Source organism: Diabrotica undecimpunctata, chromosome 2 (genome assembly GCF_040954645.1).
Source record: "Diabrotica undecimpunctata isolate CICGRU chromosome 2, icDiaUnde3, whole genome shotgun sequence".
Taxonomy (NCBI): domain Eukaryota; kingdom Metazoa; phylum Arthropoda; class Insecta; order Coleoptera; family Chrysomelidae; genus Diabrotica; species Diabrotica undecimpunctata.
Window position 1 is genome coordinate 169,053,000 of NC_092804.1, and position 14,026 is coordinate 169,067,025.

The following is a 14,026-nucleotide window of genomic DNA, read 5'->3' on the forward strand; positions in this document are numbered from 1 at the left end:
TAGAATTTTGAGGATTTTTCGGAGCGAAAATGAAAAATGTAACCCTGCTATTTAAAAGCCTGAAAAAAAATACACGAAAATGATTTAGAAGTTTTTCAAAAATTACCTAAACCTAAAATTATTTGAAAATTTTAAATATTTTTCCTGAGCTTAATTTTGATTCAAAAGATCTGAAAAAATCTGAGTTTTTTTTTGCATTAAAATATATGTTCGTCATTTTCAGATTTTTTAAAGATCGCACAGGAAAATTTTTTTTAGGAAAAAATACATTTTTTGCTATAGAAGACTCCAGGGGAAGCCTAGGGAGCTAAAAATTTTGCTAAGGGGTTTCTGAATATGTACTTTTAAGTGTCTAATCCCAAATAAAAATCCAGCTGAGTGCAGATTTTAGCATCTTATCCCGCTATAGCCTTTTCTAATTTTTATAATTATACCAATTATACTAAAAGTTATTGGTCATTGTCAAATGTCTCTTATCATTACTGATCAGAACAATAATGGCATAAGAAGCAGAAACATGACCTGACAAAAGAGAGGACAAAAGGAATGTTGGAAACAGCAGAGATAAAAGCACTTAGAAAAATTGATGGCAAGACACTATGGGACAAAGCTAGAAGTACAGATATACGAAGTAAATGCAAGTTGGAGAACATCAAGAACTGGATAAGAAATAGAAGAGTAGAAGACGACAAGAAATGGTTCTCCAATAGAAAAGCGATCAGTAGGAAGACCACGAAAACGATGGAAAAACAACTTACTAAAGGTATATTGAAAAACAAACAGAGTAATGTCTACATAAAAAGAAAAAGACACTAAAAGGTTTTACTTAATTGTATCAACATCTATAAGAATCCACAGAGTGTGGTAAAGCTGAAAAATACTTTCTTAGAATTATTTTGATTAACAAAGGGCCTTAAACCGCGATGTTTGCTCTACTTTAGTTAAAATCTAAAAAATTGAAACCAAAATACATGAAGATCTAGGGTTGCAATTACAAGACAGTGTGAAAATAGTAAACGTTGTGTGGTTCATCGTATGGACAATGTATTAATTCTTTCTCTATACCGATATCGTTCTCTCTATATAGTGATGACTTTTTAGCGGTCAATAGTCGATGGCAAATGTATTATTGTGCTTAAAGCCCTACCTATCTACCTGCGTCATGAGTGGCTTTGGTTTTCTTGCTTAAAGAATACAACCACCCCTTCTACTCATTGTTATCCATGAGTTGAGTGACAAGCTTTTATTGTTCGCGCGGCGTACCTAACTGTTTTCGCATAGATATTCTCATCTATTGGCGACTTCTCACTTTCAGTTTCAGTTGTGTCTTAGTGTGTGAACAGTAAACATGTTTTTGAAAAAGCGTAAGTGCTCTCGGTGGAAGAAAAGTAATCGATAACTCGGGCAATAGAGAAAGATGAAAAGCAATCGGATGTCGTTCGCCGTATGGGTCTGTCTCAGACTACTGTGGTTATGATATGGAGGAACAGAAAAAAGTGGTTTTAAACAAAAATGGAGAGCGAAAGCAGGAAGAAGTTGCGGAAACCTCAGCATGAAGATTTAGATGGCGCTGTGCTTCAGTGCTTCCAGCAGCAGTGTATGAACTATATTCCACTTTCTGGGCCTGTGTTCAGAAAAAAGCTGAGTTTTTTAAAACTGAGCTTGGAGCTGAAAATTTCAAGATATCTGAGGGTTGGCTGAGTAAGTGGAAGCTGCCCAAGATCAACTATGGGCAGAACAGCGGAGAGGCTCGCGATGTTAACAAAAACGTAACGGATGATTGGCTAGAAAACGTGTGGGAAAATACATGAATGCACTATATGCGTCAGACGACATTTTCAATGTTGATGAGATAGGATTATTTTTTTAAATGACACCAAAGAGAACTTTAAAAAATGAAATCGGAAAAGTGCGTTAATGGAAAGCTCTCTAAGGAACACATTACGGTTTAATTGGCCGCTAACACGACAAGTTCAGTGAAAAGAAAATTGTTAGTGATAGGGAAGTCGAAAACCCTACATTGCTTTAAAAACATCAAAAATCTACCGGCGACCTACAAGGAGTGCGTGGATGACTTCGAAAAGTTTTGAAGAAGCGATAAGAAAATGGGATGTCTAGCTTAAAGGGTAAAAAATTATTCTGCTTGTAGACAATTGTCCTGCTCCTCCTATACTGTTCGACCTTCAAAACATTGAACTTTGTTTTCTGCTAGCAAACACAACGACTGTCCTTCAGCCCATGGAAGTGTCATCAAGACTTTGAAAAGTTATTACAGGAGAAGAATTTTGATGAAATTGGTTAAGAACAATTCTTCTTGCAGTACTGTCTCCTATCGGAGGTTGCCTACCATCACAGCAATCTTTACTTTGTTGGCTGCAACAAGAACAATGGCGATCCCAAAATAAACGTTCTTGCCACCATCCTAATGATTAGTAAATCCTGGAACGAGTTGACAAACAATACACTCCTTCAAACACGCAGGATGGCTGGAAGATCAAGGATTGATTGAGGATGAAGATGACCCGTCGTTAGCTGTTTATGCCAGGCAGTTTGAACTTCAATAATCGAATGAGGTTCCAATGGAGGTACTGAAACTTCTGGATAATAATAATATACCATTACTTACCAAATTTTTTAACAGCGTATATACTAACGGTCAGATACTAGACGATTGGCTAATGTCCACATTTGTTTCATTACCAAAGAAACCCAACTCTAACTCATTCCATGAATTTCGAAAAATAAGTCTAATGTTCTTAAAACTTTTCTAAAAGTTATTCATACCCAATTGTGTAGTAAACGTGAAGAGAATATGGAAAAAATTCAAATTAAATGAAGAAGTGGCATTGGAACATGGAAAGTTCTTATTGCAACGCAGGTGATAATTCCGAGATGTTGAGACGTTAATGCACCTTGTATATATTTCTTATCAGTTCTAATTTGGATATCTGTACCTTAGTATTAAATACACAAAAAAAACTCGTTCTTAGATTAATTTTAGATTTACGACTGTACAAATTCTTCTCATCTACTCTGAATAAAACATTTTGTTGGTTTTGCTATATCTTGGGCTATTTTATATAATGTTCTTCGGATGTTTTTAATGTCAACTATAGTTTTTTATTCGTTTATGCTTCACCATTATTTGTAAGAGCTAATTTGTCTTCCTTTTGGAAACCTTATAGTTGTGGAGATATTGGTGTAATATATTTTCTTGTCCCACTTTTTTCTTTCTACTTTTCTTATACTATATCCACTACAAGATCCACTACAAGTTTTATCGTAGTACCTAACTAAACACTTATGTACTTTAAGTGTTTTTGCAGTTGTTTTAATATAAAAATCGATGTTAAATCGAATAAATAAATAAATATCTGAAACGATTTGTTGTCTTTTAGATAAATGTTCGTTTTATATTTATCGATATATCGGATTTTATTTTACAACCATCACATTGATCGTAAACAAATTTATATTGGCTAGTTTATTACCAACTAATATCGCTAAGGTTACAGCGATGATCTCGCTATTGCTTTGTGGAGTGCTATGTTTATAATCTCTTTGATTTTTTCGACATGTTTGTATATCGTAACCTAACACATTAGAAGCAGATTTAAAGAATATTGAGATAATGAGTTAAGATAGGAAATGCAACTACAGGTATATAACAGTTTAAGCAAAAAACGAAGTTTATAGAACCAGAACGAGGCCGTCAAATTAGAAATGTATTTAATAGGGCTCATTTTAAATGACGTTCACAACAAAGAATACATTTTTATTAATCTAAAGCAGCTTGTTTTGATTGAAGAATCTTAAAAGGAAAAAATGAAATAGGTATGAACTTTGAGAAAAGATAGAAAACTTTTTTGTCTTGACTGGGGTAGAATCATCATCATCACTGGCTCGACAACCCTTTTTGGGTCTTGGCCTGTTCCAGGATTCTTCTCCATTCTGATTTGTTTCGTGCTTTTTTTCTCCAGTTTTTTATTTTTAAGGTTGTTATATCATTTTCTATTTGTTCTAAGTATCTCAGTTTCGGTCTTCCTCTTGTTCTTTTTCCTACTGGCATCTGTCTGAATATTTTGTTTGGTATTTCGCCGTCTTCCATTCTTTCTACATGTCCCATCCAACGCAGTCGTCCTATTTTAATAAATGTTATAATATCCGGATCCTGGTATATTTTGTATAGTTCAGAGTTGTATCTTGTGACTGGGGTAGAATAGTCTAATGTTAAAAGCTGTGAAAAAATCGCTAATTTCACATAAAAATCATATACAGTTATTGAGGTACATAACGGGTAGCTGACCAGAAATCCGTGTACAATTTAGAGTAAAATGGTTTAAATAAAAGTTGTAGATCATAAAAGTTCTGTAATTTTGGGAGTATCTAAATTAAAATAAATAAACAATTGACCGAGGTAATTGCAAAAAACTTTGTTTTTTTCATGTATCGATATACAGGGTGAGTCATGAGGAACTTTACATACTTCTACCATATGTAGAGTCCCTCAGGGAGCATATCATAGGGCCACTAAAAAATGTCAACTCCTCTTCTTTATTAATTAACAGGGTGATTTGTGTAATTGACCATTTATTTCATTTTACTGTAGTGTTTATACGGCTCATTTGATTTTTTTAATTTTTGCATGATACAGTACACTACTATCAAGCATTCGACTGGTATTAGCTAAACTAAAAAATTCCAGGACTGGCTTTGGAAAAATTAATTTAGGGATTCGTATTAAATATTACACCCTGTATATATATATATATTTTTTTAAATGCAATAAGTGATTTTCAAACTACATAAATAGCCAATGAAAACGACATATGCGACAATGTTGTCGCACTTTTATTAAATTTTTAGTGAACGATCAAATCTTACCAAAAATAGAACAACCATAATGAAGTATCAAATTATAAGGTATTAATTTAAACAAATGTTATAAATTTCAAACATTTTAATTAAAATAAGTTCCTACAACATAATCTAATACGTAGAAAATTAACATCTTTACTGTCACTTTGTATTATCTCTACGATAGAATCAATTGTTTTTCAATTTTAAATTTTTACTCATAGATCGTATTTGGGCATTCTTTTCGATAAATAATAAATTAAATTGATTAAAAAGTCAAACCTCTTGTATGTGTTAGTTTTTGTTGATTGTAAATAATTAAAATTTTATGTCAAATAATAATACATTGCATCAACTGTACTAAATAAAAATAAATCTAAAAAAGTTTAAAATGAAGGTTGGCGTTGACCGTTTGACGTTTCTTGATATTTTATACCCATTGTCATTATTGTCATTATCAATTGTTATTTATGTGTACAAGAATACATATTTCTTCTGTCATATCTACGTTAAGTACATTGTGTTAGTTTTGGTAGAGCTTTTGTTACTTTCGTTCAAAATGCCACATCAGTTTTCGACCACAGAATATGCAGACAAAATATTTGTTTATGGATTCTGTAATGGGAATGGTAGGGCTGCTAGTAGAGAATATCGCAGGAGATTTCCTGATGGTCGAACTTCCAGTCATCCAACATTTGGGTCAGTTTTTAATTATTTGCGAGAAAATGGCACTTTTCCTAGTGGAACAACAGAGCGACATGTAGATGAAGCGCAGGAAGATGACATTATGGACGCCGTTACTATGAACCCTACAATAAGCACTAGACAAGTAAGTCGAGAACTCAATGTTACTCATTCAAAAGTAAGTAGAGTCTTACAAAAAAATAATCTATACCCATATCACATTCAAATGGTTCAGTGACTACATGCTGGAGATGAGATCGATAGGTTGGAATTTTGTAGATGGATTAACAATAATCGACCAACGCTATACAGGACACTATTTACAGATGAAGCCCAATTTACCAGAGACGGGATAAATAATTCACGAAATTCACATGTGTGGGTAGAAGAAAATCCCCATGCTATTCGAGAACGTCGTTCTCAGTTAAGGTTTTCGGTTAACGTGTGGATTGGTGTCATAAATAACCAATTAGTAGGTCCTCACTTTTTTGATGGTCCTTTAACAGGGCAGGTCTATTTGAACTTTCTACAAAACATCTTGCCGAATTTGCTTGCCAACGTGAACGTTGCTATCCGAGGGATGTATTTTCAGCATGATGGGGCACCCCCACACTTTTTACTGGCAGTGAGACAACATCTCAATAATGTTTATGGCAACAGGTGGATAGGACGTGCAGGTCCTATTTCGTGGCCTTCAAGATCCCCTGATTTCAATCCCGTTGATTACCATATTTGGGGACGATTGAAGCAACTAGTTTACGCAGTGAATATTAATAACCAACAACAATTAATTGATAGAATTATACATTGTTGTAATACTATTAGAAACGATCCCCAGAGTATTCGTAATTCAATACGTCAATTGACAATTCGGCAACAAAAATATGTACAGGGTTCCGTTTCGAAAATCTATTTTAAATTATTTTTATTTTATTACCATTATTGTATCTTTTCCAGTTCTAATTTATGGGTTTATCATAACTATGTACATATTTTTAGTTTTTTTTTTAAATTGTTCTTCGTTATTGTTAGTTACTGTTTTTTGTTGTGCAGTGACTCAGTTTATCATTTCAATTAAAATGTTTGAAATTTATAACATTTGTTTAAATTAATTACCTTATAATTTGACACTTCATTATGGTTGTTCTATTTTTGGTAAGATTTGATCGTTCACTAAAAATTTAATAAAAGTGCGACAACATTGTCGCATATGTCGTTTTCATTGGCTATTTATGTAGTTTGAAAATCACTTATTGCATTTAAAAAAATATATATATATATACAGGGTGTAATATTTAATACGAATCCCTAAATTAATTTTTCCAAAGCCAGTCCTGGAATTTTTTAGTTTAGCTAATACCAGTCGAATGCTTGATAGTAGTGTACTGTATCATGCAAAAATTAAAAAAATCAAATGAGCCGTATAAACACTACAGTAAAATGAAATAAATGGTCAATTACACAAATCACCCTGTTAATTAATAAAGAAGAGGAGTTGACATTTTTTAGTGGCCACATGATATGCTCCCTGAGGGACTCTACATATGGTAGAAGTATGTAAAGTTCCTCATGACTCACCCTGTATAATATTATATCTGCTCGAAATTATGGCAATTAATGAATGATTAAAGTGAGCTAAATATCAAGCAGATCAAAAAAATAGTTTACAATTCATTTAATTTGTTTATCCCGGAGAGCGGTTATTTAAACAACTATACTTGCCCAAAGAGTGACTCTACATGTATTTTATACATTGCAATCGATTCTATGAGGCTTTACTTTTAAGGTACATTAAAAAAACTAACGTTTATTTAAATTTTTATAAAAAACCAGTTTGAAAAAGGCCTGTCTTTTTAGCTTATAAACATTTATAATAACTTTGATATTTTTTATGTCACACTCTTATAATTTATTACGCTCAATGAAAAACTTTCCAAATTCCAAAATAGAAGATACACTTTAAAAAAAAACAGAACCATGACCAATGGTAACCAAGACAACGTTTTATTCTTAAAAACTTATTTCTATTGTTTTTATTAACATTAAGAGCTGAAAATTGACAGAATTCTTAATGAAGATCTAAAGTTTATTATCAGACTTATAGATGGCATTAACAGTGTGAAGAAGAAATGATGGTACTCGTGAAATACCGCTACGGAAAAGTGAAGAAAAGAACAGAAAAAAATCATCCATCCAAAATAACTTTTGGTAAAAAATTTATTAAAATTCTTTGTAAAAGGTATATATTTAAAAACCCAAACGGGCTATGTTAGACAAAACGTATTCGGAATCCATATTCCATCATCAGTGTCTAGGAGTACATGGATGTAGCCACTAAATATATGGATAAAAACCCGTTAAAAAATAATTAGTTACATTTGGTATACAGTATTTCTTATAAAATATTAAGATGTTAAAGTTACCGTTGGATTAGGTAACATGGCGACATATGACTTCACGTGAAGTTGCTAGTCCTGAGACGGTGTGTCTACGAGGGCTTTATGGAAGCAACTTCTCCCGACTATAAAGTCCTCGTAGACACACCGTCTCAGGACTAGCAACTTCACGTGAAGTCATATGTCGCCATGTTACCTAATCCAACGGTAACTTTAACATCTTAATATTTTATAAGAAATACTGTAAACCAAATGTAACTAATTATTTTTTAACGGGTTTTACCCATATATTTAGTGGCTACATTCATGTATTCCTAGACACTGATGATGGAATATGGATTCCGAATACGTTTTGTCTAACATAGCCCGTTTGGGTTTTTAAATATATACCTTTTACAAAGGATTTTAATACATTTTTTAATATATGGTATACAGCCAACTACAGGAACGTAGATTTCTTGTGGATTTTGGTAAAAGTCTGTAGGTGTCCGAGATACAAATTTTCAAAACTCGCCACTTACACCATTTTTGGGCTATTTTTCCTATTTTTTCGCAAAAATTGCTCTATTCTACGTAGCTTTGGGTATTTATATGCAATGGTACATTGCATGGGGGTACATAAATTCCACATTTGGCATTTGTATCTGAAATTCTGTAAATTCTAAATACTTTCACTAAACATCATTTTGAAAAAGGAAGAATATTAGTTTTTTTTTTCTGTAATGCAATGCTTTTACCTACAATCTCGTGGAAAAAAGTTACGGGGTAAAAAAATCGTGTGTTCCTGTTTTTTTGCTTCGTTTTTTAAATACATTTTTATCAAAATTATTTTTGACTTTAAGAGGTGACCTTTCGATAGGAAATTTAATTTTGAACAACTTTTCTGTAGGTCTATATGTACTTAAAGTGCACAGAATTCACCCAAATTCACCCAAATAGGGATAAATTCAGCTCTTTCTCAAAAATGCGTCCGTTCAAACGGTATCACTCCGCGGTTTTTTCATATTTGGGGGTCCATTGATCATAAAAAACAATAAAACACTTTTAATGTCGTAGTTACTTTTAGCCTTATTTTTTTGACCATAATCAATAGCCTATTACCGAGGTTAGACAAAGTCATTAGTACTAACATTAATATTACTTAGTCTGCATCAAAATCTAGAAAGTATTTTTTTGCACTACAATAAATGCTAATAAATTTAATATAAGCTAAAATTTTCCTGTCATCTAAAAGAATAACAATAATTATTGCAGAATTACGCGTAGATATTTTGAAATTTCGTACACGACGGCAACTCCGCGATGCACAGCACATTGCATAGTGCCCTCGCGGCTCGAGGCCAATAGAAAATCGAACCGCGGTCACATGACTGCTCGAACAGTTCACAGTCGTCAAGTCGCTTGTTTATTTTAAGCATCAGCATCTTTAACTCCGTACTTTGCGTCCGGTGATTGTGATTGTTTCTCAAAGGTAGAGCCGTGTCGTGTGTTGCATCTACCTACTTTACGAATCGTGTGTGGCAAAAATCGTTCTTTTACCGTATTCACAAACAATTCGGTTAGTTATATACAAACAATCAAGATGTAACTTCAGTGATGTTATGATGTTTAATTAATTCTATCAAAGTGTGCGTGTATTACAGGTGTAAAAATTAAGTATGACCTTTTGAGCCGGTGAAAGAATAGTTTTTGTGTACAGTGATCTAAGAAAATTTTAGCACAATGTTGGGAGTTTTGAAACGACGTTGGAAGCCGAAAAGGTAGGTAATTGAATTTGTTTTGATCTAAAAATACTGCGACCTTGTTTGCCCCGAAATATTTTACTAATGGCATATTTACAAATTTAATAATAGATTGCGGTTTCTATAAAAACGCAATTCAAATCGTTTCCCCTTAGCATACTGAAATGTTACAATTTGACATAATATTAATTCTATTTGTTTTTTTTTTGTTAGATATCTGTAGTTGAATTTGCAATGGTAACTAGGATTAAAGGTCTTATATTCCTACTACTTTATTAATTGTCAGAAATATATCTGCTTTTTTATATATGGATACACCTATCTATGGATTTTCTATCTAACAGTTCACAATGGCACCTACAATTTGTTTTTGTTGTGCATTTTATTGCTTATACAATAGGCGAAATTAGTATAAAATTTACAAATATTGGAAAGCCCTAACAGTGATTTTTGTTTTTTCCACCCTACATAAGTAATTCATGATAAACTCCCAAATATCATCCACGAATAAGAAATGGATATCATTTCAAATTGTTTTCTCTAGTTTATCCAATGACCCAATTCTATGACAGTTCTAATATGCAATTTGAATTAATTCTCAAAGGTATTTGTACCCATTTACTTATTGATCCATGTCAGTCATGCAAACCCCATCTGCTTTGCTCAGCTGTTCTACTGTTGCTAGCTATCGATTCCACCCTAACCTAACCTCAGTTTCGTTCAAAATTCGCAAATTCATTAATTAATAATTACAGAACCTGGATGATCTATGAATATCATTATGAAATTAAATTGAAATAACTAAATTAATAGAAATGAATAAAAATTTAAATTTTCTACTAAATTATACTTATATTCCTAAAGACCTAGGAAATGCAATCAATAAAGATAATGTCATTGTGATATATATATATATATATATATATATATATATATATATATATATATATATATATATATGTATTCATAATGTGAATTAATCAATCTCTTTCGAAATAACTGTATGATACTGGTTTGCTTCAAAGCACACTGCTGCTGCTCAGACTGCTTAATACTTTTATATAAGAGAAAATCTACCTGAAATGCTTTTTCATCACTTTCGTTTTGTAGACAGAAGGTTTGTAAGGTATCGAATGAGGATCTTGCTTCCTTAACTGACACCTCTGCCAAAGATTCTGATGTATCGTACTCATCTTCATCGTTAATTTTTTCATTCGTATCTGTCGCAGATAAAATTTCACCATTGGTTAGTGAACCTAAGAGAGCAACATCTTCATCCACTTGAACAAAGTCAGAAAAACTCACACCGCTGATGTCAACTAATGATTCTATTGCTGGTTCTTCATCATCTATAAGTATTAGATGATTTTTCTGATCTTACTTTAAGAAACCGGATTTTTTGAAGCAGTTGAGAATTGTTAGGGGTGAACACCCTAGGGGTGAATTGATTGTCCAATTGATTGTCCAGGGAAAAATAGACAGTAAGCGAGGGCCAGGCAGGAGAAGACACTCGTGGCTCCAAAATCTGAGGAAGTGGTTCGGGCTCACATCGGTCGAACTATTCAGAAGCGCCGCAAACAAGATCAGAATTGCCATGTTAATAGCCAACGTTCGCAACGGACAGGGCACTTGAAGAAGAAGAACACCCCTCTCCATGCCTTGTCAATCAGTAAAATAGCTGTCAAAACCGTGATATTTGCAGTTAGCTATTTGTCGGAGATTCTAAAATGAGCTTAACAATTTCTTTGTGACAGAACGTCTTAAAATTATGGATGATCCCTTGGTTCAATGGTTACAATTTGGAGGTTGTATTTGGCGGAAAGAAGTAGAGTTCCACGTTGGACAATATAGCACCACGTTGTTTTTAAACAATATTATTATTTTAGGATTATTTATTATGATAGAAACTTATAAACAATAAACAATACCAAGATAAAAAATGAGTAAATCAAAGTTCTTCCCATTCATCTTCACCTTCTGCAGTTGGCCATTTAAATAAGGAATCATAAAATCTCTTGGATCCAGAAATGTTTAGATGTTCTAATTTCTCTTTCTTAATCGGAATTCTGACTTGAAGAAAGGCTAGTTGACTCTACTTTGGTGCGTGAAGAAACATCAAATGTATGGTCAACAATTTCATCAATAAATTCACGAGCAACAATTTCACTTGCTAATAGAACTTGCTAATAGGACTTCCCAAGGAACTTTTTGTTCCTTGGGAATATGCCTACCTAGTGATCCTTCTGATAAAACATTTCTTTTGTAATATCTAGTTTGACATAATCCCGATAGCTACTGACCTACAAGAAATGCAAACCATGCTTTTAGAACTACATACCGAATCTTCTAAAATAGGACTGAAAATGAATTTAAACAAAACAAAAGTCATGCACTCCGAAGACACCGTGACAATAATAAACGATAAAGTTATAGAAAAAGTTGAAGAATATATATACTTAGGACAAAAAATAATACTAAATAGGGAAATTCAAACTGAAGAAATAAAAAGAAGAAGAAAGTTAGCTTGGGCAGCATTCGGTAAACTGAACTATATACTCAGAAATCAACAAATTCAATTACATCTTAGATCTAAAGTTTTTGATGAATGCATTATTCCGATATTAACTTATGCGGCACAAACATGGACAATCACAAAAAAGAATATGAATATACTTAGAGTCACTCAACACGCGATGGAAAGAGCAATGCTAGGTATATCACTTAAGGACAAGAAAACAAACAAATGGATAAGACAGCAAACCAAAGTTACCGATGTGGTGCAAAAATCATTAAAGTTGAAATGGGAATACGCTGGACATGTAGCTAGGAGCGATCTAAACAACTAGCACAGATCAATTTTAACCTGGAGACCATACCAACACAAAAGACCCAGAGGCAGACCTCCTATGAGATGGACAGATGATCTGAAAAGGACTGCCGGGAAAAATTGGCTACAAGTAGCGTACAATAAAAAACAATGGAAAGGAAGACTTGAAGAGGCTTATGTTCAGATGTGGACGTGAATGGCTAGACGAAGAAGAAGAAGAAGAAGTTTGCCAAGACTTATAATCTTTAATAATACTATTACCACTCTCGATCAGATGGACAGTGAACTTGCTTTTAGAACTAGCAGTTATAATGAGTTCTATATACTCTTTTAATGCTTAAATATCATCAGCCTTTCTTATTGTTCTCTTTGCTACAGCAAAGTTACGGTCACCAGGCATGAAGGAGTGACCACGAATAGGGTAGGGTAGTGTAGGATTAGTAATTAAAAAAGAAATTGCTTTATCAGAAATCAATCTAATTCCGATACCAATCCAAAACAAACACAAAATCGTCAAAAAAAAAACACTTAAACAATATTTTTCAAAATTTAAACCCAATGTTAATAAAGATTGTAAATATTCAACATATGTTGGACAAACACACCAATATCTACATAGAAGGATTGTTGCACACAAACATAGTGTACACGCCAAGAAATTAAACACTACTGTCTTAGCCAAGTATTCTCTAGAAAATAGCTATTCTTTTGATTTTGAAAATGTACAGATTTTGGAAAAAGAATAAAACTACAACAAAATATGCATATTGGAGATGATTTACATAAAAAAGATTAAAATTCTATCGATAATAAGACTGATATCAAATATCTTTCCAATATCTGTCATAATTTAACAAATTGAGTTGTTTTTTAAATGCCTTCATTGCATTTTTGTTTATTTATTTCCATAAATAATTTTTTTATATAATAACTTTTATTTTTTGTCTATTTTGTGTATAATACCTAAATTTATTTTAATATCTGTGTTTAATCAGAAGATTTGTAAGTTTTTTTATACTTTGGAAAATATGATTATCAAGTAATTGTCCAATCATATTTCATATAATCATTGTTTTCGACGCAAGTGGCACATAGGAAAGTTAGTGTGTAAGTGCAGTTAAAAATGAACTAATAATAAAATTTTTATATACTGCGTAAATATTTTACATGTCCAAACATAAAATTGCTACATTCTGTAAACATTATTGTTTATAATTATGATAATGCATATATACCAATTTTCATATGTTTACAACGGAGATTACTTTTTGAACCTACCTACACACATCATAAATAGCACAAACAGTTCGTGGTATACTTACTTAATTGCCACTATAATGACTCACCTAATCTAATCAAGTCGAATAACGAATAGACCTGATAATAATAGCCTTGCGATCATTAATCACAAATTCACAAGCATACGTTACAATTTTTGCACAGAGATAAAAAGCATATATATATATATATAGATCCTACAGACATTGATGCGTCCTTACATTTATGTTTTTGCATGTAAT

At 32.5% G+C, this 14,026-nt stretch overlaps 1 protein-coding gene across 4 annotated transcripts in view; it reads left to right on the forward strand.

Annotated features, from left to right (window-relative positions):
- The first annotated feature begins 9,343 nt into the window (after positions 1–9,343).
- The window catches only part of LOC140435189 (uncharacterized), a 1,123,409-nt gene continuing 1,118,726 nt past the window's right edge, over positions 9,344–14,026 (forward strand). For 3 of the 4 annotated variants that reach the window (XM_072523966.1, XM_072523965.1, XM_072523967.1), the window contains exon 1: positions 9,344–9,697. In XM_072523966.1, the coding sequence (XP_072380067.1) occupies positions 9,660–9,697 (38 nt within the window). In that variant the 5' untranslated portion in view covers positions 9,344–9,659. The remainder of the gene's footprint in view (positions 9,698–14,026) is intronic. The other variant, XM_072523964.1, reaches the window with a different exon arrangement.